The sequence below is a fragment of the Apteryx mantelli genome, chromosome Z (genome assembly GCF_036417845.1).
Source record: "Apteryx mantelli isolate bAptMan1 chromosome Z, bAptMan1.hap1, whole genome shotgun sequence".
Classification (NCBI taxonomy): domain Eukaryota; kingdom Metazoa; phylum Chordata; class Aves; order Apterygiformes; family Apterygidae; genus Apteryx; species Apteryx mantelli.
In genome coordinates, this window is record NC_090020.1 from 8,905,773 (window position 1) to 8,931,726 (window position 25,954).

A 25,954-nucleotide genomic window follows, 5' to 3' on the forward strand; every position below is an offset into this window, starting at 1 on the left:
CTGTCTGACCATAAGGAAAAGCTTTTTTACTGCGAGGGTGACTGAGCACTGGAACAGGTTGCACAGGGCAGTTGTAGAGTCTCCTTCCTTGGAGATATTCAAAAGCCGTCTGGACACTGTCATGGACAACTTGCTCCAGGTGACCTTGCTTGAGCACAGGGGTTGGACTAGACAATCTTTAAAGGTCCCTTCCAACCTCAACTGTTCTGTGATTCTGTGGTTTCCAAGCAGCATGAAAAAACAGTGCTGCTTCTGCTGCCCTTTCAGCATTAGCAGTAGCATCAGTTCCTGGGCTGCACTGCCATGGCTCATGGAAGCCCCTGGTCAGCCATCCTTCCAAAAGCTAGACACTGTCCTGCATGGAGCAGGAATGGGCAACCTTGTTCCTGAAAGAAAGGTAACAAGAGAAATGTTGCCTCACCTGTGTTGATGCAGCCATGGGTGGGCTGAAAGGAAACACAACAACCCAGGAAGCAAAAGGTTGCAGAATGGTTTTTGATCTACTACACAGCCATCTATAACAAAATAACATCCAGCAGTGATCCTCACGTCACTGCATGGAGCTTGATTGGCACTAGCTGTTTTGATCAAGTGGTTGACTCAGAAAAGAAAAAAAGGAAACTACATGTTGACACAGCCTATGGCCTTAATGGTAGGTAGTTAGCAGTTTCACATGCACAGTGCTTACTGAACTGAAAATGAGCATGTTTGAGTGCTCAGTGTTTTGTCTTAAGATGGTGTTTCTGCAAGTGTTGTAGCCCTTGTGCTAGAGACAGGATTACATTGTTCCTTCCCTTGAATCACTGATGGAACAAAGGCTCCTGCTGGTCACATGTGTATAGCTGACTAATGAGCTCATCCAAGGGGAATCTGGAAAGGAGCCTGGCCTACAGAATTTCATTTCTGTTGTGACAAAGAATGAAAAAAGATGTAGGTGAGTCAGAGTCTCTAATCTGTAGGCCTCTGAGACAAGAGCCATTTCAATAGCTGTCTTCATAAAATGAAGCCCATACCACTCATGACAAGGGCTAGCTGAACAAGCCTGCCCCAAGAGATGCTTTCTAGTCTGACTATCCTGACTTCAGAGATTCAAATTACAGCACATAACACTGTCATTGTACTAGCCATTCCCAACAAGAAAAACTGAAGACAGTTCTTCTCATGACACCTTTGCCTTAGAGTAATACAAAAGTATATGCTGCATCCCCAGGCAGATGGTAATACAAGACTAAACTACCATACTGGAGGTTAAATCTGGACCTGTCTTCTCAGCAATTTTTTTATGAAAGAGCATTTTTTGCTAGGATTTTTCTGTCAATAGCAGTCTAAAATGCAAGTTGGGGGGGTGGCTTCTTTAAACTAACATCTGGTCTAAGAAAAGAGGCAATGAACCATTTTGTAATTATATTGGAAATGTTTCATCTACAATAATTAGAACATTCATACAGAATTTTTCAAGAGTCAGCTTAAAATAATGCACACAATACATGAATTTCAGAATAGCCTAGATGTATCAGTTGCTTGCATTCACTGACATCTATGGTTCTCTCCTCTACAGGCTCATATACTCCCAACAGCAGGGCTGCTACCGCTTTCATTAACATACCACTTAAGGGTATGTAATTTCAGTAATCAATGTGGAAGTCAAGCTTCACATGCCAGCAGACTGAACAGATTCCAAACAGCACACCGAGTCAGTAAGCCCTGGAAGTTTTTACTCCTGCACAGTAGTAAAAGAAGCTCCTGCAGTAGCCAAATACCCACCAGCTTTACACAGAGCCCAGTGTAGAACAGCAACCAAGCAGCAGTCAGTGATGAAACAGTTTCACATCTAGTTCAAAGATCAGGAACAAAGCTGGCCAAGGAAGGGACTATTTGAGGTTAAGTGCAGTAACTTGAGACAGCTGGTAAACTGCATGACTTCAATGGGCCTGTGAAGACTGACCATATCCTTCTCACATTCATGTATTATGTGGTTGCATTAGAGCCAGTCCTTACTTGATAAACACCAGCACAAGCCCAGAACATTAACAAGTTATCCTAATTAGTACAAAATTTAACTATATCTTACCATGAGTTATAAGTACTTGTGCATACTTCATTAACAGAGTATAAGATCTAAAATACCAAAAAGAACACCACAGAATCTTAGTCTAAGCCTGGGCAATTGCACACATACAGGAATTACAAGGCTTGAAATAAAGACAAGCAGGAAAGGGAGTTTTCTTGACCAACAGGCAGGGGTGAAGTGCAATCAACTTCATCTGAGTTTGCATCCTGGAGCTTTATACAAATTGCAAAGTCAGTTTAATTACTTAGTTTATTTCTTTATGCTTTCAGAAACAACTATGGCTGAATAAACAACAAATAGCAGGAAGTGAGGTGAACTGCTTGTAGTCCTTCACTCATCCACTAATGCATACAAAACAAGCATCACAAGTTATTCACTGGCCCTTTTATGATGTCTGACATTGAACACCACCTCTAGGGTGATGCTCATCATCTTCATAGGCTTCTCCATTATAGTGGTGTTTCCTTTTTTGAGATGGATCAAAGTCCACTAAATCCACTTGTTCCATTTCCTCAGTTTCTTCTATCTCCTGCCTTGTTGGTAGCAGTTTTTCCAGTAAAGACAGCTTATCTGAGGAGAGGAAGCCACTCTCTGGAAAGTTCACCTGAAATTAAAAGCTGCAGTTACTGTAGTTTGCCTGAAATGGCCTTTTACCATCCCACTATAGGTCACTTTTTTTTGCCAAAGTCAGCTTTATCACTATCACTTTATTTGTTATTTCTTCATCACTGGGTTTAAGTTACTGTGCCAGTTTTTCATGTCTGCAAAAAAGTCAACTTCTACCACATCTGGCAACTTAACCAACTTTTATTCAGTGTTTGTTCTGCCCCAGGATATTATCCAGAATCCCTACAGAAACAAAGCAGGGGTATATCCCAACATTAGAGACATGCTTGAATCTCCCCTAAAGCTGTAGCAAAGCCCACTACCACAGCTCCCACAAGCTTCTCTCCAAAGACAGTGTTTTCCAGTCCACTCCCTTGTTCTAACACAGAGCACAATTCAGTCCTTCCTACAAGATGACAGAAACTAAACAACATGTCAGGCAACTGGAAATTCACAATGTATCCAAAGAAATTCTTCTGGTACTTAATATATATTCAGTATAGAGATGTTTAGGAAGCTTTTGCTTTGGTCTAGCCTATAATCCTGTTTGTTAGATTTTATTTTCTGACTGTTGTCAGATATTTAGATATATGTTGGATAGTCAGTGATGAGGAATGCCACACTAGTAAGTTGATCCACTTACCCTAAACTCTATGATCAGACGTCCTTTTTCATATGGTCTGCGATAAATTGGCATACCTTCATTCAACACACACTTAATAGCACCATGCTTGACAACCTGGCCTAAAAAAAGAAAAGTCAAAAGGAAAAAAAAAGGGGGACATTCATACAGGCAGCACAAGCAGCTTTAATTTTAACTCCCTTAGGTATGTACTCATGTAGCCTTCTACAGTGTGTTTAGACAGCTACACTGATACACAGTAGTCTATCAGGGACTTACCGCCTGGTAACTTCTGAATAGGAGACCAGGTTGATATCTACATTACATTCTTTTAACCTTGTTATGCTTCCCAAAGGAAGCATACTTACAAATATGTTAAGTGCTCCATCAGTTCCAAGGCTGAAAAAGTAGTTCAGAGACCCACGGCCTTCAATTCTCATGAGGTATCCCCAGGATATAAGTATGTCCATGAGGTAAGGTCTGTTACTATATCACGCAAAGAAAGAGTTAGCTAGTGCTGGCCACTATCCCAAATCCCTATTTGTTAAAAATTTGTACTGCAAAGACTAGGAAAAATACTTGGTACCAGCACATCTCTTGTGCAAAGTTGGTCAGTTGCTTCTGTTTCCTTAAACTTACTGTTTACTTTCCAGTTTACATTTGCTGGATGCAGGGATATTTGGCAGAAAGCAAGCCAACACTTACCGGGATGGGAGGTAATAATTATAGTTCTGTTATCCAGCGTTGTGATAGGTTTTTGAAAGCCACATAGTGCTTCAACCAGTTGTATATCCATGGACAAAAGAAGATCTTCATCTTGTCTAAGGTAGAACCAAACAAAAAGTCAGAGAGAGGGAAGCAGTGAAAGGACCATGCCCAAGGAAAATAAAGCTGACATATTAATACTAAGAAGCACAAGCAATTAAAGAATATCAAATACTGATGTAGCACCAGAAGCCAGCAATTATGGGGATAATACCCATGCTGAGAGCCATTACTGAGCAAAACCAGCTATTCAAAGTGTAGAAGTTTTAAAAATTGTTTATTTAAATAAAAGGAGCAAGGCTCAGCTGCATTCAGTTTCATTTCATTGCTCCTTCCCACTTGGGAGGTGGAGATGAACTTTCCTCTAAGAAGATTAAACAGGTGATGGCAACTCAAAGTGATGGGTTATTATGAAACCATCTTCTGGATAACACCAAGAAATAATTAGAACAGAAAATATAATTGTTTTAACTGCCTATTCTGACTTCAGTAAGAACAGTGCAAGTGATGTCTGTATGTGTCCAAGGGCTGAGAAAACCTCAAGCCTATTAAAAGAACCTAAGCTACCTCAATGCATACTATTTTAGAGGTGTCTGGAAGGAGACTTGCCTGGAAAGATAATTTTAAACTCTGAAAAAACATCAAGGGAAGCCTAAAGATGCTGGAGCTGATGGCAGTGGGCAAGAAGATAGAGAGCAAGGGACAACTTCAAGTCCCAGGTACCATGCAAAAGTATGGCCCAGACCAACTCTTTGGCATAGCTGATTCAGTATCTGGTTTCACTAGAATTAAGAAACACAGTTCACCAAGCCTTATCAAAAGTGGTAAGAACTGATTCTTTAGACTGTGAGCTCAATGCTCTTCAGCACAGAGTTTTGGCACCAACTTCTATAGTTCATCACCATACAGGAGAGTTATTCAGGCCAGCTATATGTTTTATAAGAACTTTTGATTTGTCATTTGTACTCATAAGGACAACCAAAGGGACCAACTGTTGACAGACATGCCCCCTCACCCCGAGACAATGTCTTCCCAAATCAATTGATCTTGTTACTGTTCCAAGCAGAAACAGCAAGACACCAAGTGCCACAAAAGAAATTTCTGTTAGGCAACCAGTGTTTTTAAATCAGAAAAAAAAAATACTGTATAGACTAATTCCACAAACAGTAACTTGAAACAAGGAAGTTTGCAACACCAAGCAGTATTGTTAGGTAACATGAAATACTTGAGACATGGTTGATTCTGTTTGGGTTACTTTTGCTTTCACAAGAACGGACTAGACTGATTACCCTACCCAGTTCACTCAGGTGGGGAATGAATGGTGGAAAACCACCTTTGCCAGCAGACAGACCACCTTGACTTTCATCAGAAGGGAGCATGCTACACGCAGAAGTTTGCCATAAACAGGATCTCTGAGGAAAAGTGAAGCACTGGAAGCTTCCTGTGCCCTGAAGCTAAATAAGCAATAACCAGCTTCCTACGCTAAAAGACCGATTTTCTGAGTTAAGTGATGGAAAACTATCCTAGAAAGAACATGGAATCCTGAGGACAACAACTTTTGCAGATATTGACAGCTATTAAACAAAATACTTAAAAGAGTTCTTAAAATTCAAGGTTTGTAAACTCTCAATAACTGTAACTCCCTTCTATTTGCCTTCCATCCTCTTCCACTGCAAAGGCTCACAAAAATGTTTTGTGTTGTCAGTAACACTAATAGTTTGGTGAGTTGTACCAGTATTCCTGCACAAGCCAATATTCCTTTGACCAACAAAACCTCACAGATTAATTCTAGCTATATGATCCTACCTACTGATGTTTCCAGTAACTAAAAAGCCAGTGGTCACCAAGGAAGCGTGTGGACAAGCATCTCAAAAGTAAACACAAAAGACTTGCAGAGTTTTTACCTTGTAAATGTAGAGTGATCTTTTTGATCCAAGACAATAATTATGTCCCCTGGCTCTAGTCCTGGCTCTTGGTCCCCTTCACCATGGAATGTTATTTTCTGACCATCCTTCATTCCTATTGCAGAAAAAACAAGTATATCAGCCTTTTAAGCTAAAAGCAACAACATGCATTATTTTAATACAGCACAAGCTGGTACTAGGAGATCTCTGTATCTTGAAACTGGAACATCAGACCTTCCCTTGTAGCATTACATGTTTTTATCAACTCACACATCCAAAAGATTTTAGTGCTGCCAACCTGAGCTATGTCTCATGATCATTAAGCTTAATTGTAGTTCAAAACAGCCACCTGCCAAGATAAAATCCTTAAGGGAAACATTATCAAAATAGCTTCCATTACATGCACAAGCACTACAAAGACAACATAGAAACAACACTGCATACAATACTTGTTTTGAGAATAAACAACCAATCAGGTTAAGTTTTATAAGTATCTGTAGCAGAGCTACTTGTGAAACATGATCTCAGTGCCTGCAAAGGGTAAGAAGCATTCTTCCTAGGAGAGTAATCATCACTTAAGAAAAACATTTCACCTACAGGGAAATCACTGTACCATAAATTCTAGCTGCCTCATGCTAGCTTGCAGAGTCTGGTTTTCTACAATGGAAAAATTCAGCTTTTTTCATCATTTCCGTGTTTTAAATGACCACAATATATTCTTACTGAACTGCAAGACATTATTTTTCCTTCTGGGGGGAAAAAACCCACAAATACAAACATTACATAAGGTGTGCTTACACATACATGTAAAACAGTTACAGATGATAATCAGATAGAAATCTGTAGCAAGCCATGTGCATGTCAGCATGTTCCGTCTTAGAAGCCCTACCATTCCAGAGACTTCTCCCGCCAACTTTTGAGCGGCCTACTCAAAAGAGATGCATTTGTCATTCGACAGTTCACATTACCCCATCACTGTGAGGGTTTACATATTGAATTACATTTTGCCCAACAAAGAACATGTGCACCGAGTAACACTGTCAGGGTTGCATAGCACACTTAGTTCTAAGCATTATAGGCTTAGCACTGTCTTTGTACCTTATTACTATAGCAGACCTGGTTCCCCTTCACACTGAAGCACAGTAGAAGTGATCGGAGTCTGCAGGGTTTCCCAACAGGCTAACAAAACTCACTAGGCAAGATGAACCAACAATATATTTGTGTCTTATTTGATCAGTCTAGCTAACCGACCAAGATTTTTGCTTACAAAGTTGCACTAGGCAAAAAATTCACTGCTTACCAAAATACAGGTTTTAGAATTCATTCTCAGTTATGCATAAAGAAATTAAACACTAAAACAGAAATAAACACCCTTCCCTAAAAACAAGTCTCCCGCTTTTGAAAACTATGAACAGGCTACCTTTCTTAATTTGCATTCAGTAGTGTTACTCACCATAACAATCAACACCATACACTTACTAAAGCTTCTGTTATAGTGCTGCAAAGTCAGTGTCAGTATATTCAAATTTAGTACTTCAACCTATTACAATCCTCTCACCTTTGTCAATATGAACTTCTAGTATCTTCTTCTCTCTAACAATTTTTCTGCCATTGCAGCTCTTACACCGGTCCTTGGGGCTGATACGCTCCCCATGTCCCTGACACTCCATGCACACAGACTGAATTTGCTGCACCATTCCTGGCCCAATCTGGTGAATTCTGATTTGCATGCCTGTGCCTCTGCAATTAGGACAACATTCTACTGCACCCTTCTTACCGCCGCGGCCTGAAAAGAGTAAAATTGGAGATGGATTGTTATGCATTACCAGAAGAAAGCAGACAACAAAAATTAACTTGCAGTTTCAGAAGTAATTAATGTGTACTTTCAGTATTAGTTACCTTCACATTTGTCACAGATAACATTCTTTTGCAAAGCTAGTTTCCTTGTTGCACCATTGTACATGTCTTCTAAACTTACTGACAACTGATGAACAACATTTTTGCCTGTAAAAGAAAAAGTGTATTTACTCATTTTTGAAAGTTTAGTCTTAAAAAAATGGAAAATTTCCCATGTCACTATGCTCAAGTCACATTAAAACAAGTCTTTACCAAATAAGTAAATCAGAAGACTTTTCTATGAAAATGCAAACAATAATAGAAAAAAAACATATGGAAACACAGATTTAAGCATTACGTGCAAGCTTTTAGTTTTATCCAAAGTGACCAAACATTCACACAACTACAAGGAAGTAGGAGACACTGTCTAGAGCCAGCAAAGCACTACTTCCCTCTCACAAGGGGATTTCTGGAAACTGAATTGAGTAACTAAATTTTTTACAGTCTGGAATCGACTAGAACTTCAATTACTGCAGGCTTAAGTTCATGAACTATAATAAGTTCCAGCTTACTAGGAATACCTTGATACAAAAAAAAAAAACCAACAGAACCCAAAAAACCACCACCCACAAACTGTGTAACATTTTGATACAGGTACTTTTTTCTTCCCTTCATTACCAGGAGAATTGACATGGGCAGCATGATTCTTAAACAGTTTAAGAATGACAAAAATCTTTGCCAGTATGTTTAATCTGGACTTTAATTTTGAGCAGACTTTTACTGTAGCTTCAGACCAATTCCACTGAACATCACAAGAAAACAAGGTTTCACAGACTGAAGCTGCTTTGGCTGCCTTGTTTAGCCATAGCTACCTTCAACTAAAGATCACATAAACATTCACATTTGGACAGTACACTTACAATACCTCAGTTGCAAAATATTTTAAAAAACGCTACTGTCCCATTTCCAATGCAGGTTATTAAATGCTGGGTTTACTCTTAGATAAAGATTTTCCAAACATGAAATCTGGTTAGATATTAACACGAGACAATGCATAAGAGATCAAACTACCACTGTATGAACTGAATGGCCTCTTCCTGCTCATTTCAGGTTAAGAGCTAGGGACAATGCTTTATCCAATCTTCAAAAACATAGGTATAACTTTGTTCTAACATTATTTACAATCTTAGAGCTACAGCATTCACCTGAGTAACTTCAATCCTCTCTACTGTAATAATTAAACCGTAAAGTTTGCGAAAGTGTCAGAAAAAGGCACCTTACCTCGTCTCTCCCTCTGCATCCTTCCACCACCGCCAAAGAACATATCAAATATGTCCATGGGTGACCCGAAGCTACTACCAGAGCCGCCCTCCTTGATGGCCTGCTCGCCCCCTTTGTCATACAGGTCTCTCTTCTTGGGGTCGGACAGTACCTCATAAGCCTGGGAGATCTGCTTGAACTGTGAAAGACATGTGTCACGTCTCGGACACCCTCACTTTAAACCCCCAGGCAGCATCCTGCCAGCACCCTCCCCACACCTCCCCGCCAGGGCCCCCTCACTCCAGCCAAGGTCTCCCCAGGCGCCCCCCCCCCCCCAAAATGCCACCCGCCATCCACCGTGTCAGCCCCGAGGCATAGCCACCCCCCTCCCCGAAAAATCCCGCTCCCCCTCCCCGGGAGGGCCGCCCGCCGTCGCCGCCGACCTTCTCGCCCTCGTTGGGGTTCTTGTCAGGGTGGTACTTGAGCGCCAGTTTGCGGTACGCCTTCTTCAGCTCCTCGGCCGAGGCGTTGGGCTTCACGCCCAGCACATCGTAGTATGTGGTCTCCTTCACCATGGCGGCGGCTTGCGGGGTCGCGGCGCTCCGCTCCGGACACCTCCGCGGCGGGTGCTCCCGCGCCCGGCGGCGCCTACTCGCCCAGCTCCCGACTTTTCTGGAAAGTTCCGAGCCGGTCCCCGCATCCGGGGACTTTTAAGCCGCCGCGGCCCCTCCCCGGAAATCCCGCCCCGCCGGCTGCCCGGGTTCAAAGCGAGGCCAGCCAATGGGAGAGGGAGGTGGGGGGAAGGGACCGGCCAATCGCCGCTCTCCATCCGTCAGCGCCAGGCCACGCTGCCCGGCAAGCGTTTCGGCTCGCCCACTGCCGCCACTCCCAGCATGCACCGCCCACAGGCTGCCGCCGGCGCCGCGCATGCTCCCGGCGCCGCCCGCGGACTACGGCTCCCGGCATGCCCCGGGGGCGGCGGGTCACCGCGCCTGCGCTGCAACGACCGTAACGGCGCCCGCCGAGCCGCGCGCCCTGCCTGAGGGGGAAGGGAGGGCCTCTTCCCCCGGGGCGGCCGGCGCCGGGCTGCTCTGCGGCTTGGGCCGGCCCAGCCCGCCTCATCCTTCTGAGGGTGACCGGGAGAGGGGGCAGTTGCGTGGGCCCGCCGCCTCCGCTGAGGGCGTGCGGAGCTCCCAGGTGGCCGGTGTAGCGGGTGGAACAAGCCGTACCCTCGGCCTTGTCAAAAAGGTCGGGGAAAAACCCTGCCGCGGGGTTAAGTCGGTCGCTTGTGGAGCCTGCTGTAGTGACTGCCGCCGTCCTCCGACGGGAGGGTCTCAAAGCCGAAACCCCGAAGCCTTCACCCGTGTTGGCCTTTCCTTGCCTGCCTCCCATTTTTGTCCAGGATCATGCAGTCCTCGGTTATAGGTGCTTGGGCCCTGTTAGGAAAACGAAAGCAAGGGGCGGGGGGAATGCCTCTATTTTGAATGTCACTTGAGCAGTGCATGTGCTCCTGTAAAGTATCAAGGAGCAATAATGGTTACTATTTTCACATTATAATATTATACATGTTTTATATTAAAAGCCTTAAACCACAGATAGTCTGCTCCTAAGCTTAAATGCTTCTGACATTGCTAAGGAAGTTATCACTGGCTATAAAGAACCTGAGCTGCAGCTTTGAGTTCAGACATATTTCCGAGAAGCAATGAAAGAGCCAGTCACAGGAAGAGCCACAGATGCTCACACAGCAGCAGTGCGGTGACTCAGAGCACCTCTGCACAGAACCTAGCACGTTTTCCTGTCCTGGCTGCAACCCCTGAAATGTGCAAATGCCAATGACTGCCACTGCATTTCACTAACAAGCTCTTGAATTGGAGATCCATATTTAGGCACCCACGCTGAATGCCTCTGCGTCCTAATGCACACCACGTAGGTGCCAATTCTTTCTAGCCCTCAGTAAGAAGGAATGCACACCTGAATCTTTGAGTAAAATATGATGTTTAATCAGAATATTCAAAGATATGAGTGGAATAAAAGATTGGCAATTACATCTTGCATCCCTTCTGATGATGGGAACTTCAAGATGATACAGCATTGGATGGACCTCTCAGGACAGGGCACACTGCACTGATACTGCCTGTGCTGAGGTTCACCAGCATTTTGGTCTCTAGAGCTCTTACAGGATTTTCTTAGAAGAAAACAGTTCTATTAATCATTCCTACTGCCCAGCAAAAGGAACATTCACATGAAAACATGCTGTTTCATTTCTAAACAAAGATAAGGACATGCAGGTGGTCTGATTGTTGGTGCCAGGTGGGAGCTGCCTACAGCTGCCTCTGTTACAATTAGCCATCTCAGTCCATCCTGCAGCCAAGAGGTATGTGCAGCACAGCACAGGCTTGTGCCTACTCAGGTCAGCTGTTACGTGAACCACTACACTCCTTGATGTTCAATAGCATTCTAGTTAGGATCACTACACTCCACCTCTTGATCCACATACAGTTAACCTTTGCTGAAGATACTGTAATTTGCAGGTTACACCAGCAACCTTTTAGCTAGTAGAAAGACTCTTACAAAGCGATTACTACAATTAATAATATAAGGGCAGCGAGAAGTGAAACAAATATTGGGTGCGAGAATAGGTATAGAATAGCAGTATCATCGGAGATAAAGCCACCAAAGATCTGCAGCCACTGTGCAGGAGCTGCATTAGCTACTTGCCTTGCAGTCTGGATAATGTGTTGATTCTGATGTAACACTTGTATTTCTATGATATCATGCTGCTTTTCATTCTTTAATAAATGATTGTATGTTATTTAAGGTAAATGCCATTCAATTAAAGGCTCTCCAGTGTTGCCAGTTCCCCTCCAAATGTTGATATTAGCATGACTCATGACAACTAATCAGCTGCATACAAGGAGGCAGAGGTATTTTGGCAGGTAATAATTTGCATATGGAAGCTGTAATCTGATTTATTAATTCACTTACCTGCTATAACATACTGCACAGTACTTCAGATCTAGAGTTAAGGATTTTACTACTTAATCTTAACTTTTTTGTGAGACCTTTTCAACTGAACAGTGCTTTTATGTAGGCTTCAGTCTAGAATTTTCCAGCCCTTGGATTGCATTGACCTGTTGTAATGGGTTCAATGTGGTTAATATGATGACTATCCAGCAATATCTCAAACCTCCTGAGTGCAATAGTTGGCCCTGCAGATGCCCATCTCCCAGCTCAATCGCAAAGACTGACTTCACTGATACGGCTGTGCTGTGGCAAGGTCTGCTCTTGCCTCACAAGTGTTCTTGGGAGGATGAGTCAGTCCCCAAATAGGGTGTTGTAATCAGCAGGAGTTATGCTGCCTGTAACCATATAGATTTAGGCAATACTTAACACAATTAGTATAAACAACATTACAATTGGATGTGTTTTCATATGTAGCAGCCCTGCAGTCTTAAGGATACTATTCCAAGAATAATTTGTTTTCTTATATGTACAATAAGCTTGCGATGATATTTGATTATTCATAACCTTGATGATTAATAACCCTTCTGTGACTGCTTACCTATTTACTCATTCATTGTCTCTTTTACCAATCCCTTGGTAATCTTCCTGATGACATGGTGAAGAGGGTAGTAGAGATATTGAAGGTTTTGTAGTTAGGCCCAGGTCTCAGATCTCAGAGGAGTTTAGTTTGTCAGCAATCCATCTCTCTCAATGTTGTGCAGCATCTTTTGTAAATATGTGATGATACTCATAACTATGCACACACACAACATACATAGATCAATATCTATAAGATTGGAATGGGATACTCTGTTTCCTGTGTTGCCTATTGAAGATAAGAGATAACAAAAGATTAATAATTATCTTTGTTCCCCAGGCTGGAATATTTTCCTTCATAGGAGCTTCAGATATAATCGGTCACAACTCTTTTTTCCTTTTGCATTCCCCCATCTCCCCATCTTATTGATAATAAACAGACAACTTTACACTTATAAATCCAGAGTTTTTATGCATAATTTTACTGTCCTTTCTTTCATTTCCTTCCAAGGGAAGGTGTTGACACATTATTTAGGATCATATAGGGTTAACTTTTAGAAACACTAGAATACAGCTGTTAAGCTTGGTTACCAGGCAGGTATGCATACCCTGTAATGCTTGTCTATGCCATCTTCCTTTAATATATATAACCTACTCTGGTTCCTAGATTCATTCTGTTACTTACATACTGGTTTAAAAACAAACAAACAACTTTGCTGAAATGAACAATTTTATCATTAGGTCTGGCTGTTTCTATTCAAGTTGTTCTTCAATGGATGACCTTATAAAACAAAACAAAAAAACCTACCAAGACCATCAGGCTATTATAGTTTGGCTTTAACTGTAACTGCTGAAACCATTTCTCTTAAGATTATTTACATCCATCTATTACTTAAGTTTGAGCTGTTTCTTTATATTAATTTTTCTTTATGATCATTCCACATTGAGGCATTTTCCAGCCCCTTCTGGTTTCTTATAGCGGTGCTGGCAGTTAAAGATGCTGGCTCTTCATATTATAGGCCTCTTCTTGTTCTGCAGATGTGCTTCTAGGGCTCTTATGTTTCTCACATCCTTGTGATTAACCTCTGCAGCAGGATAGCATGCATTAGCTATCATCTCTCCAGTAGCATTGACTTCCAACCTTCAAACGTTTAACTCTTCCGTCTCCGTTCAGTATTCCTGCAAGCAACCCCTTATCGCTTCATTTTCTTTCTGCGCTCACCCTGTGAGTGATAGGTGTTATTTTCCCCGATAGGGTAAGGAAGTTACCTGCTTAAAAATTTTTTTTTTTTTTTTTAATTTTATTTCCCCACCCGTTGCTTTTGGAGGCAGGTTAATATTTCAGCCGGGGTGGGACATCCAGATCACGTCCCAGACCACTGGGGAGGCCCCTGGGCCCAGCACCGTGCACGTGGCCCCCCGGCCTGCGCCGTTTAATGGGAATACTCGGTGAAAGGGGCCCTTCCGCGCGCCGCTGCCCCGGCCCCGGCCCCGCTCCCGCTCCCGCTCTGCGCCGTCCCACGGCGCCGCCCCGCGGCAGCGCCCGCGCGGTGCCCTCGTCGCGGCGCCCCCTGGCGGCCGGTCGGGGCGCCGCCGTCCCGCCGGCGCAGCCCGGCCCACTGCGCCTGCGCCGCGCCGCCCCAGCCTGCGCCGCCCGCGCTGCCCCACTGCGCCTGCGCCCCGCGCCGTCCCGCTCACACAGCCCGCGCTGCCCCACTGCGCCTGCGCCCCGCTCACACAGCCCGCGCTGCCCCACTGCGCCTGCGCACGCCCCTCCTTCCGGTCACGGGCCGCGCTTATAGCGCCGGCGCGCCTGCCTTGTGGGAGAGCTTTGTCGCCGCGCTGGCGCCGGAGCCGCCTTGTGGTCACGTGCACGGCTGGACGGGAGGTGATTGGCTGGGCGTGCTGCGGCGCGCTGCTGGCGGGGCCCGGCGCGCGGTAAGGGGCGCGGGCCGGCGTTGCCATGGGGACGGGCGCGGCCCGGCTGCGGCCTGCCGCCCGCCCCCCCCCCTCCCCCCGGGCCGCCCCGCCGGGGCAACGGCCCCGGGGCCCGCGGAGGGGCTGCCAGGACCCGGGCGCCGCGGCCGGGGCCCGCCGCAGGCCGCGAGGCCTTGCCTCGAGTTTCGTGACCGTGAGCCACGTTAGCTAACGCAGAGGCTGCTGGGGGCGCCTAGGCCCCGCTCGCCCCGGCGGCAGCGCGCTGGGGGGCTGCGTGTTAGTCACCCGCTGTCTGTTTCGCTCTGCAGTGCAGGGATGCGTGCGTGCTGGCTGGTGGCACAAGAGAGGTGCAGCCACCGAATCAGGCTGCCCCACTTGGGAGCAGTGGTAATTGGACGTGGCCCAGAGACTGGTATAACGGATAAGAAGTGTTCGCGGCAGCAAGGTAAGGCTCAGCTCGAGTGCTGCTTTCTCAGTCTGGCAGTGTTGCTAAGCTCGTGAAGAGTCTGAGATAAAACTACAGCACTCATGCTTCACTCATGCTAATCAATAAGCCTTGTTCTCCCACTTGGCTAAATTACAGTGAAACCAAGGAAGCATTGTTTTGGCCTTACTTGTAGGCCTGCTCTGTGCAGTGTTGAGTTGGAGATGACAGTTCTTCCTTGATATCTAAGCAGGGTTCCCATAGGCTTATTCCTGAAGTCACTAGCTGATGGTCTCTTGTCTCTGCATGGTACACAGAGCTGCGTGATTCTTGAAGCCATTGAGTTTCTTACAAGCACTTGCGAAGACCTCTGGGTCCTGACAAATCTGAGGAAATACAGTCTTCCTGCTAAAAGGAAGATAAGAAGTTCACCTTTATAAACTAAGATATTGAGCCCTAACATAAGTCCCCAGGTCCATAGTCCCGTTCCACTGCCTTTGCTCTCACTTGGTGAGTGGCACTAGTCATGTTCTCTGTCTTCCACCAATTGATTTATAGTATGACTTGGTATTTCATTGGGAGAAACCACATTTTAATTTGCAAAATACTTCCCTTTCCACCTTCCCAACCTTATATTTCTCCCATTCTGGACACAGCCCTTCTCCCTGCCATGTTGTGACAGAGCACTGATGAGAACAGCAAGAATTTGTAGAATATTTCAGTGGACTTCCCCTTTATTCTGATGTAATTTTTGCTGATTCATAATACCAAATGTGCAGGTATGACTCAGTCTTGTGAAAGAGTCCCGTCTTATCAGTGGTCTTGGAAACACTAAGACAACATGGCAAAAGTCTTCTTACAAAAATATGCATAGAAATTTTTATCAGAAGATAGCACATGCTTAAAATTCAGGAGTGTTTTCTGTCTTTTGGGCCTTTTTATTTACATTGTTTTATGTTTTTTTTTTTCAGTACAGTTAAAAGCAGATTGTAACAAGGGGTATGTCACAGTCAAACAGGTATGTTTTCAAATGGATAGGCAATATTTCTGATGCTTACTGAGGTGGTCGTTATGCTTACACTCCACAAATACTGCAAGTAATGGTTCTGACCACAGGGTCAGGTCTGAAGGGCCTCAAGCTATTTTATGATGAAGGTGAGCATGCTGGGTGGCCCTCAGAAGGGCTGTCTTTCATTTGTGTACCTCAGTGCAAAAGCTGCAATGCTCTTTCCAGACATGCTTGTGTTTCAGACGGCTGTAGCTGCAGTGTCAGGGAACACTGCCTTAAGTCCTCAGCCTGTTCTTCCTCCAGGGAATAGATTTTGGAGATTTCAGTGTTCTTCCCCTAATCAAGAGCTTAACTTGCTGATTTTCCTCCTGAGCCTTGCACCTCTAAAGATGAGGCAGCCCTTCATTTAAGGTCAAAATGGTTCTGATTATACTGATGGGACTAGGCAGTTCTCAAAAGTTTTTGTTTTGATGGCTAATAGAGCCAAAGTTGTGGTCATCTCTAGGGAGAGGTGGGATTTGAAACAGCACTGATGGCATTCTAGTGTTGTTAACTGGGAGGACACAGGCCTACTCTCCCCTACTAATGGGCACCACTATCCCTGAGATAAGGGAAAGGCTTCAGGTGCTGGGACATGTATGTGTGCCCACAGCATCAGCATCCACATTAATCTACTGATGAGTAACATCTTCCATCAAAATGTCCTAAGAGCTCAGCAAGTACTTGGCCCCACTGGTATCTGGTGAATTCTGCAAGAAACTCTTAGACATGATTTCAGAGGAATCACCCTTAACAACCGCTTGAATGTGATATTACTGGAATCTCGGGCCAGGGAGTACCCCCTGGTGGTAGCAGTTAGCATGTTTTCACAGTCTGCTCTAGAGCTGCTTCCCCTGTGATTTATGTGCAGCACCGGGTTCCAGTGATCAGCTGTTAAATAGCATATTGGTCAGGGCGATGTGAAATGTACTTGATGGCAGTGAAACTTTATGGGTTATAGACTGAAAAGATCCTGTCTGGGATCGGGGATTTATCACAGGCAGTGTTGACTGATGAGAGGCACAGTACCATCTGGTGAAACAGGCAGGTATTGCAATGACAAAGCTAAAGAAAGACTTTGTGTCAGAGTTCATCAGTCACTGGCGTGATCTGGTTTCCTACAGTTTGTACCATGTATAAACATTAACCAAAAGCATTTTGAAGCCAGAGACCCCTTACTTCCCTAGAGTCACTCTCATGATCAAACAAAATGTATCCACTCAAGCAAACACTGTAGGTTACCCATACTAACACATGCTGGGGTGGACAGAGAGGTTTCACCTCTCTTAAATGAAACAGTTCTCACCAGCTCTGTTGAAACATAACCCTTCCCCAGCCCACACAAGATTATCAGATATGACCTGAAAAAGAAAAGACTCCTGTCTTTCAAGGAGCTGGTTCCTTTATAGTGGACTCCTCTGGGGGACTTCTATAGACTGTTTTTGTCCTTTTTTTTTTTCCTTTGGCCTATGCAAGAGGAAGTATGTTGAAAGTGTTGGGAATGACCTGTTCTTAGTGAGCCAGCTGTTGGGAACCTGGGTTCCTTTCTCTCTTGAAATGAGCCTTTGGCTCATTCAGAGTGGTCACATGTATTTGGAGGTGGATGTGCTGACAGGACAGCATTTGGGAGAAACAGAAAATAAAATGTAGAAGAAAGGAGCAGAAAGAGAAAATAAAATAGTTGGAAATTGGGAAACCTTCTGGAGGTGGACAGAAATAATCGTTAAAACTACTGTTACTGATAAAACAGTAATTGTTATTAAAACTGTTATTGTTTTAGCAGTTATTAAATTTTCATTTTTTTGTTTGTTTTTTTGGAGGGAAAAGGGGTCAGGGAGGCATAGGTCATCTTGTGACTCTAGTCAGCTGTGCTGCTCAGCCCCTGGGACACCATGCCTCTGAGGGTTGTGTGCTAGCTGTTTTGAGTGCAAGATGGGATCATAGAGATGTGCCTCCAACTTCTAACTTCCCTGATTCTTTAGAGTGGGTCAGTGTCAGGATGGGTGTGGAGTGGATACAAAATACTTCTGCTTTCCAGGATAGTGATATTTTCAGGACAACTGAGTCTTAGTTGCTGGTGATGACAATTAAAAGATCCTCTGCTCTCTCTCTCCCCCCCCCCCCCCCCCCAAGATCGGCGTTAATCCAACTACTGTTGATTTAACAAATATTGGCAAAGATAAAGAGGTGAAAATGAAGCCAGGCCAAGTTCTGCATGTTGTGAACAAACTTTACCCCTACACGGTGCAATTCTCTGAAGAATCAGGGAAAACTGTTACAGAAGTAGAAGAGAAAACACAAGCTGAGAAGAGGCCATGTGAGGACTCCTGCAAAAATAGTAATGAAGAAAATGTGCCCAGAAAAAGTATGAAGACGGAGGTAGTGGATACACCAGGCAGTTTTTCAGATGACAAACTGAGCAGTTCCAGTGTATCTCCAAATGAGGGGGTTTCTAGCAAAAAGGTAAGTGTATTAGAATTAGTACTTTTGCTGGTTCTCCTAGGGCTGTCTTCTCCAGCAGAGCTCTTTTGTGAGCGCTACCTATGGGGAAACTTGTCAGGTGAACACAGATCCTGCAGGTATCCAGAGCACATGAGCTGACATGTGCTAAGGCAAAGACTATGCTCCTGACACCACACAGATCCTGAGAAAGTTACCTGGATTCCCTTCTAAGCTGGGTATCTTCCACGAAATTGCTAATGTGGCTTGAGTCCTTCACAGGCTCCTGCTGAAATCAGCACGATTGCTGGGTTGGTATGAGTGTGAAGAGGTCTGCGTTTAGCAAGTGTGAATCTGATCTCTGGTTCCTGTTGCAGTTTCTGTGAGAAAGGCAGTCCACGTGAGCTCAGCTTAGCTGGGATCCCATGAGGATTCTGTGCTGCCACTTGAGATGAAATCTGCTGTGTTTACAAATGCAGAAGTGGTTATCCAAAAGCTTACACACACAATGCAACACTTTGCCCCCCCCCCTTCTTTTTTTTTAATCTCCTCTTTGGTCATTCCTTGTGGTTGAACTGTGTTTCCCTTAATGGGTGTTACTAGCTTAAAAACTTCTCTTAGCTGGACTGACGTGGACAAAATCAAAAAGAGCAATGACTACTTCTAGAATTAAATGTGTGGTTGCTGGAGGAGACAGCACAAAAACACAACCCAGCAGACCAAATTCTAGTCCCAAGTTTACCACTTATTTCATCTGCAGCCTCAGGCTATTTGTATTAGGGCCAGATTTGTGGTAGTATAAGCAGAGAGAGAAGGAGAGTCAAACTGTTAGCTGGCTTATACTTTTCTGTTTCTTTCTCTGCACTAGAGTAATGTTTGAACATCTTCCTGGACATGAATATGGTGAGGATAATCTTTGGCAATGCCTGTGAAGTGCTCTGAACAGAAATATGTTGTCTGCTTTAGAAGAAGTACACTCAATGTGTCTTCCACTAGGCATTCATTAATCAAGAAATTCACAGTTGAGAGATCTGCTGGTATTGGCTTGATCTTCCTGTGCCTTACTCTTCTGTACAAGCCACTCTGTCTTGCACACTACCAAAAGACCTAGGCCAGGCACTAAAACACTGTTTCCTTGTTTTGTGCAGTGTGTGATGAGGCTGTGAGTAGAGATCCTCATAGCTCCTTTGGCCCCTGTGATTCATGAAACAACAGGTTTTGTAGTGAAATGATCTGGCATCAGTAGTAATATTCAAGGTCTGTGTCATAACGTGTGTGAGCAAGGTACAAAATTCAAACAGATCTAGGACTCCCTGTTGATAACCTTTTCCAACATTTGAAAGGTTTACTTTGAATCTTAACAGTATCTTGTTAGGAATTTGAATAAGGAGCTTTGTGGGGGAGATAGCAGGGCATATGCTCTTAAACAAAAAATTCAGCTGTCATTCAGCTGTTATTTTGTTTTTATAGTTCCAATGAAAGTATTTAACTGAATGCTTTTAATTATCATTAGATTCTTAATTATCTTTTAAAAATGCTTTTTCCTCCTATATCTCAGGAACATTTCGGACACTGGAGTCAGGGTCTAAAGAGCTCCATGCAAGATCCAAAAATGCAGGTAGGAATTGTACACACGCACTTTATGGTAGTTTCCATTTAACAAAGTGAAATGAGCTTTTTTTCCTTTTGCAGCATACTTTAATGATCTGATTAACCAGTGGGCTACTGCATAAGGATTGAATTGTGCTTGCATCTTTCTCTTTGGTAACATCTTTTTGGAAGTCTCTACTATACTGACTTCACAGAGTGTCAGAACTTCATTATCCTTGAGCTCTCAACTCTGTCAAATTTGGCCAAAAGATTTGGAAAGGTTGTTGGGAGAGTAGATGAACAGTATGGTTGCTTTGTTTTGTTGAGGAAACCATCTATAAGGATAGTGTGGGTTGAAGCTGATCAAGTAGCAGCAGTTTTTTTTTTCCTTTTTTTTTTTTCTTTTTCCAGCAGTCAGCATTATCTTTTTTCTGAGTGTGATGCAGTTTCCTGGTTTCCAGTGAACTCTTAACTGAGGAAAACCTGTGAGCCAGCTGACAGGATGTGATCACTGGCTCCTGATCCACCCTGTTTCCTTCTGCCTACAGGAATTTCTGGGTGGTTTCTGCTAAGCCTCTGCAGATGCTCCAAATGCATTTCTCTCCCTCTACTTCTCTGCTCTCCTTTAGCTGCATAATGCTTCCCCTTCAGCTCTGTTTTTGTCTGCTGCCTGCTTTTTGAGAGGTCAGACTCAAGAAGCAGAAATCTGACAACTCCTGTTTTTTATGGTTCTAGTGTATGTACATCTCAGAACTCTTCCACACATGCTTTCTTGTTAGTGTGCTCTGAGAGCATCTTCTCTATCCATGAGTAAAAGCTACTTTAATTTTATTTTTAAGTTATGACTAATATATAGCCTGCTTCTTCTCAAAACAAGCTTTACAGCTCAATTCTGGAATAGAAAGAATGCTTTCCATCAAACAGCACTCGTGCTGGAATACTTATCTTGAGAGAGACAGGTTACTTTAAAGGCTGATGGAAGAGCTGTACTAGAGATGAGGGAAATCCAGTACCTAACAGTTCTTGAAACCATGTTTACATGAAAAGAAGGAATTTCACTCACATCCCACCAGTCTGGGAAAACAGAAAGGAGTATGACTACTTGTTCCTCCAACAGTGTTACATAAAGATGCATCTTTCTATATGACCAGACCACCTTTGGCAGGTGTTGGTTAGTTGAGAGAAGTTGATGGTGAACCTGGAGAAAGGAGGAAAAAAAAGTGTCTTTCTGTGTTTTCACTGCTTCCCCACTGTGTGGTAGAGCAAGGCCAAAATCCTTATAGCTTGGCTTTGGGATGAGTGACTCTCCTATGTAGCAGTCTTAACACTAGAGAAGTTTTTTTTGCACTTTTCAGCAATTGTTTCTGTGATATCTGTCCTCTCAGACACTTACATGTGACCCTTGTTTCTCAAAATTGCAAAATAATTCCAGTTGGAAGAGATCTGTGGAGGTCACCCAGCCTGACCACTTGCATTAGATCAGGTTGCCCCAGCCCTTGTCTCTTTGAGTTGGGATGATCTGCAAGGATGAAGATCCCACAGCCTTGCTGGACTTCTCAAAGGCATGACCATCCTCAGGGTGAAAATATTTTCCTTGACACCTAATCAGAATTTCCCAATTTCTTGATTTTTTTATCCAAGTCTAAAGTATTGGGCTGTATAGAATTTTAGGAGAACTGAACGTCCATTATCCAGGAAATGCCAGCAGTTTCAAATGCCTCTTTCTCTGAGGGATGCTAAAGCTATTGAAGTGCTGACTTACCTTTTAAACATGGGGCTTAATCTTCATCCTTTAAGCAGAAGTTCACGTTTTCCAAGACAGTGCTTTCTTGAGTCGAAAGATAATCTGGTTTTAAATCTGTTGTTTGAATGTTAGAACATGAATAACTATTTGTGACTTAGTGTTGTCTTTCTTAGATGTGGTTGCGAACTCAATGCATGATAGAACTCTTTTCCTTTTTAATATTAAAGAACAGACAGTTTGTTTTTTGTTTTTTTTAATTTTTTTTAGAAACACTTTCACAATTGCCTTGATTTTATTCCCACTGACTGCCTATGCAGGCGTTAATGTGTGTATGTAAAAATACAACAGTGTGAACTAGTCTTGCTGCTGAAAGTCAATCTTATGATTTGTGTGCTGATTAAAATTTTAGTCGTCTTTCATGTAGAACAAGACTGCTCAGTTCTGTATATAAACCTATGAAAATAATTAGCGAAGATGAGAAAGAAATCTTCCATTTCTTGACAGTAGGCATGCTGCTAAGAGATCGCACACATAGCACATAGTTTCTCTTTCAGAACCTGACAGATTTTAGTAACCATTAACAGTCTTGCACCCCTGCTCTCCACTTGTTTTGCTACTGACTCTCCTGATCAGCTCTGTCAAATTCTTGCAGAAGGCAAAGCAAAATGAAAACGGGAAGGACGGCATGATGACAGAAATCTACTCTCCTTTATTTGAATGATCTTGCCAAGTAGCACACTGGCTAGCATGAATTGCAAGTGCTCAGGCTCAAATGTTTTCTGCCTATGTAATGCTGCTGGAAGTCTATGGCACTGTGCACCTTATTTGTATTACCTTTAAGACTTGTGTTTCATTCCGGGAGTCTTCAAAGCATGAGTCAGTCCAGCACATTCCTATGTGCTCTATACTGAGCATAGCACCAAGATTTGTTTCGGTGACCATGAAGCTTGAATGAAGCCTGATGGAAGGAGAGTTTCCTAGACCTCACTGGTGATTTTTCCAGAGAATTCACTGCCATCTGTAGCAATAGATATGTTATTCCTTGCTGTATAAGAATAGAAAGCTTTTTTCCTGCAGTGTTTAAAGAGGGGTGCTGGAACATCTCTCCACACCTGTCTGGTCTATGGTACAGAAAAGGGAGCATGTGCAGGAGCAGCTTAAATCAAGCTGAAATTCTCCTTGAATTGGAATGCTCTGCTTGATATTTCTTCCTGTGTAGTAACCATTCCTGGCTTTTTAGACTTTTGCACCTCCACTGAAATCCTCCTTTTTGTCCTTGTGCCACTTGTGAGAGTCTTGCTGCATATTCTGACCTGCACCCCAGCTGCTTTGCCTGCCATGGGAAAAATGCCATTTACTTGAATGCGCTTTGTGGGCCTCTGTCTAGTCTAGATCCCGTTGCTACCTGGATCCCATTGAATCACTTGGCTCTGGCATTAGATGAACTAAGACGTCTGTAGTTGAGACAACTGCTACCTTCGCCTTCTCCAAGCCAGTTGACCAGAGGCCTCCTGGGCTCACATGATCGTTGTGGAGTCTTGTCTGCCCAGTACTGTGGTTCCTCGTCAGCGCTGTATAAGTCTCCCCTGCACTGCTAGCCCCTGGCTGAATTTTAAGATGGACTGCTGTAAGAACATGCCTTTTGCTGGCATTGGCTTGTCAAGTAGCAGTTTCAGCTGCCAGGAGGAGGAGAAGCCGAGAAGGTATCCTGAATGCTTCAAGTGAACGCTATCCAGTCTTCATAGTAGAGCATGGATGCGCACCCATTGGAGCATATGCATAAGTGATGTGTCCTACAGAATACCTTTCAACTGTAAACAGATTTTCTGGTCTTTTATTCTTCCTTAGATATCCATATTGGCTGCTGTTAAATACAGTTCATTGGGATGGGTGGACTGTCTGATAGTCTTATGAAGGGAAAAGAGAAACTACCAAGCATGCTGTGGCAAGGGTTCTCAGGGATCTGTGTACTTCCCTGGAACCTTTGTACTTCAGTTTCGTGTGGTTCAGAGGAAGGCAAATTTTGATAAATTGATTGTGGTCTTAATGCTGTGAGCATCATCAGCTGTAGAGGGCATTCTCAATTCTATTAACAACACCTCTGTGTGTTCAGGGACTCTTGTAACCACAATAGATCCAGATGGATAATGTCTCAAAATCCACTGAATATGGTGTTTATCAGAATAAGGCATTTAACTTCCAATCAGTAAATAATCTAGTTTTCTTTTTAATAGGTTTACAAAGACGAAAAGACTGTAGTCATCAAAGATAAATATCCCAAAGCACGTTACCACTGGCTCATCTTACCATGGGACTCCATTTCAAGCCTACAGTCAGTCACAAGTGAGCATCTTGAACTCCTGGAACATATGCATGCAGTTGGGGAAAAAATGATCGAGCAGTGCCCTGATAGAGAGACTTTGGAGTTCAGACTGGGTTACCATGCGATCCCCAGTATGAGGTAAGACCTAAATGAGTCATCAGGTAGTAGAACTCAGCTATCCAGAACCCGTTCTTCTGGATATACAGATTTGAGGTTAAATCTTTAAGACAATTTGGTGTTGCTGTAGCACAACTGATCCTAAACTTAAAAACCAGCTTGGTGCCTAAGTCCTTTAGGTGCAGCTGTGCACACTACTGCCTACATGCTGATGGGCTAAACAGCCTTCTTAGTTAAGTGGGAAATGCCTTTGGGGCTCTCCTAGCAGAGATGGGATCACAGGATGCCTGTGGTCCAGTACAGATGAAAGAGGTGGCACTGCAAACAGCCAGGGGCTAGGATGTATCTCCCCTCAGGACACTGAGCTGAGATGGGAGAGTAACTCTTAAGCCTTGCCCTGCTTGATACTGAGCATGGATTTGAGCCTTGTATATCAACAAGTCCAGGGATTACAGGGTCCAAATGCATGTAGAGTATCTGAGTATTGCAGTCTATGTTCCTAAGTTGTTTCCCAGTTCTTGGACTTAGCTTTGAGTTGCTAATACGAAGTCCCATTCAGGAACTCTACCAACTGTAATCCTTTGGTTTATTAAAACTACTGTCACTGTCTTTCTGGAAACTGGACAATCCTTGGGGGTAAGTACATTTTGCGGAGTAATGATCTTGGCTATTTATAATTAGATGAAACATTAAGCAGGGGACAGTGCTTCCAAAGCACAGAGTGGGTTCCTTCTGTAGCAGGATTGTGGGTCAAACTTAATGAAATAAGACTGATCCGTGAGACAGTCAGGCTCTCTTATAATCAAGTCTGCAACCGATAATACTGCAAAAGAATTTCAAGCATTAACAGTTATTTTTCTTTCTTTTCTAAACAATGCATTGTTTCAGTCATCTGCATTTGCATGTCATCAGCCAGGATTTTGATTCCCCTGCCCTGAAAACCAAAAAGCACTGGAACTCTTTTACTACAGAATACTTCATAAACTCTGAAGGTAATGATTAAAAGTATAAAACTATAAAAATGCTTGTGGGCTTTGGCCTTGGGCTTTTTCCAAAACAAATGTGTAAGCCATAAATTGTATTCCAATAAATGAAAGGTTCTATTTGATTTCAGATACTGGGGAATAGCAGTAGGTAAAAGTCAACTAAATTTTGTGATTGATTGGTTTAAATTAAAGACCAGGAATGACATGCTGTCCTGCAAAGCATCATGCATAGATTCTACAGTGTTAAATGCATTTCATGATGCTACATGGTCACAATACCTCCTCTTTCTTATTTCAGATGTGATAGAGATGGTAAGAAGCAAGGGAAAAGTAGTGCTGAAAGCACACACCTCTGAACTTCTCAGAATGCCCCTCAGATGTCACCTTTGCAAAAAACAGCTAACTACTATCCCACAGTTAAAGGCACATCTCAGGAAGCATCAGCCAAAATGACTGTGCAAAAAATTGTTTTAGCCTGAAATCTGAACACAGATTTCAGGACAAAGTCATAGAAATGTTACAGGATCTGGGTGTCTTTTGTTAACTCTAATGACAAATGTAATATGGGCAGAATGTAGCCTGGAAGCAGCAGCATGTTAACTTTATAATAGCATAGAGGAAAAAAATAAAAAAATAAAAGTGACTTCTTAAATTGAAGATGTGTTTGCAGTTCCGTTGTGACATAACCATACTTGTCTGTATGGTGAAAAGAAGTCTTCAAGATGTGTTTTGTTTGCGTAG

General features: G+C 43.4%; 2 protein-coding genes across 4 annotated transcripts; one reads left to right on the forward strand and one right to left on the reverse strand.

Moving 5' to 3' along the window:
- Nucleotides 1–1,390: 1,390 nt before the first annotated feature.
- Nucleotides 1,391–9,756, reverse strand: DNAJA1 (DnaJ heat shock protein family (Hsp40) member A1). 2 transcript variants are annotated; one of them, XM_067315303.1, is made up of 8 exons: nucleotides 9,508–9,753; nucleotides 9,086–9,263; nucleotides 7,868–7,972; nucleotides 7,527–7,754; nucleotides 5,969–6,083; nucleotides 4,005–4,120; nucleotides 3,321–3,421; nucleotides 1,391–2,675 (listed from the first exon to the last, which is right to left on the reverse strand). In XM_067315303.1, exons 1-8 carry the CDS (start codon nucleotides 9,637–9,639, stop codon nucleotides 2,457–2,459), a joined length of 1,194 nt encoding a protein of 397 aa, XP_067171404.1. In that variant the 5' UTR covers nucleotides 9,640–9,753; the 3' UTR covers nucleotides 1,391–2,456. The 2 variants fall into 2 exon arrangements, with proteins under 2 accessions (XP_067171404.1, XP_067171405.1); XM_067315304.1 differs by having other exon boundaries at nucleotides 2,562–2,688; nucleotides 9,508–9,756.
- Nucleotides 9,757–14,410: 4,654 nt separating this feature from the next.
- On the forward strand, nucleotides 14,411–25,870 carry APTX (aprataxin). Of its 2 annotated transcripts, none has more exons than XM_067315348.1 (8): nucleotides 14,411–14,492; nucleotides 14,851–14,987; nucleotides 15,938–15,984; nucleotides 18,148–18,477; nucleotides 20,012–20,071; nucleotides 24,022–24,248; nucleotides 25,116–25,219; nucleotides 25,512–25,870. In XM_067315348.1, the coding sequence occupies exons 2-8, from the start codon at nucleotides 14,858–14,860 to the stop codon at nucleotides 25,664–25,666; spliced, it is 1,053 nt and encodes a 350-aa protein (XP_067171449.1). In that variant the 5' UTR covers nucleotides 14,411–14,492; nucleotides 14,851–14,857; the 3' UTR covers nucleotides 25,667–25,870. The 2 variants fall into 2 exon arrangements, with proteins under 2 accessions (XP_067171449.1, XP_067171450.1); XM_067315349.1 differs by lacking the exon at nucleotides 14,411–14,492 and adding an exon at nucleotides 14,497–14,542.
- Nucleotides 25,871–25,954: the final 84 nt, after the last annotated feature.

Coding starts and splice junctions, on each gene's coding strand:
- DNAJA1 (XM_067315303.1), bottom strand. CDS start 9,639: ATGGTGAAGGAGACCACATACTACGATGTGCTGGGCGTGAAGCCCAAC. Junction 7,973..9,085: donor GATGCAGAGGGAGAGACGAG/GTAAGGTGCCTT, acceptor TTTCTTTTACAG/GCAAAAATGTTGTTCATCAG. Junction 4,121..5,968: donor GATCACTCTACATTTACAAG/GTAAAAACTCTG, acceptor GTTCTACCTTAG/ACAAGATGAAGATCTTCTTT.
- APTX (XM_067315348.1), top strand. CDS start 14,858: ATGCGTGCGTGCTGGCTGGTGGCACAAGAGAGGTGCAGCCACCGAATC. Junction 15,985..18,147: donor GGTATGTCACAGTCAAACAG/GTATGTTTTCAA, acceptor CCCCCCCCCAAG/ATCGGCGTTAATCCAACTAC. Junction 24,249..25,115: donor CATGCGATCCCCAGTATGAG/GTAAGACCTAAA, acceptor GCATTGTTTCAG/TCATCTGCATTTGCATGTCA.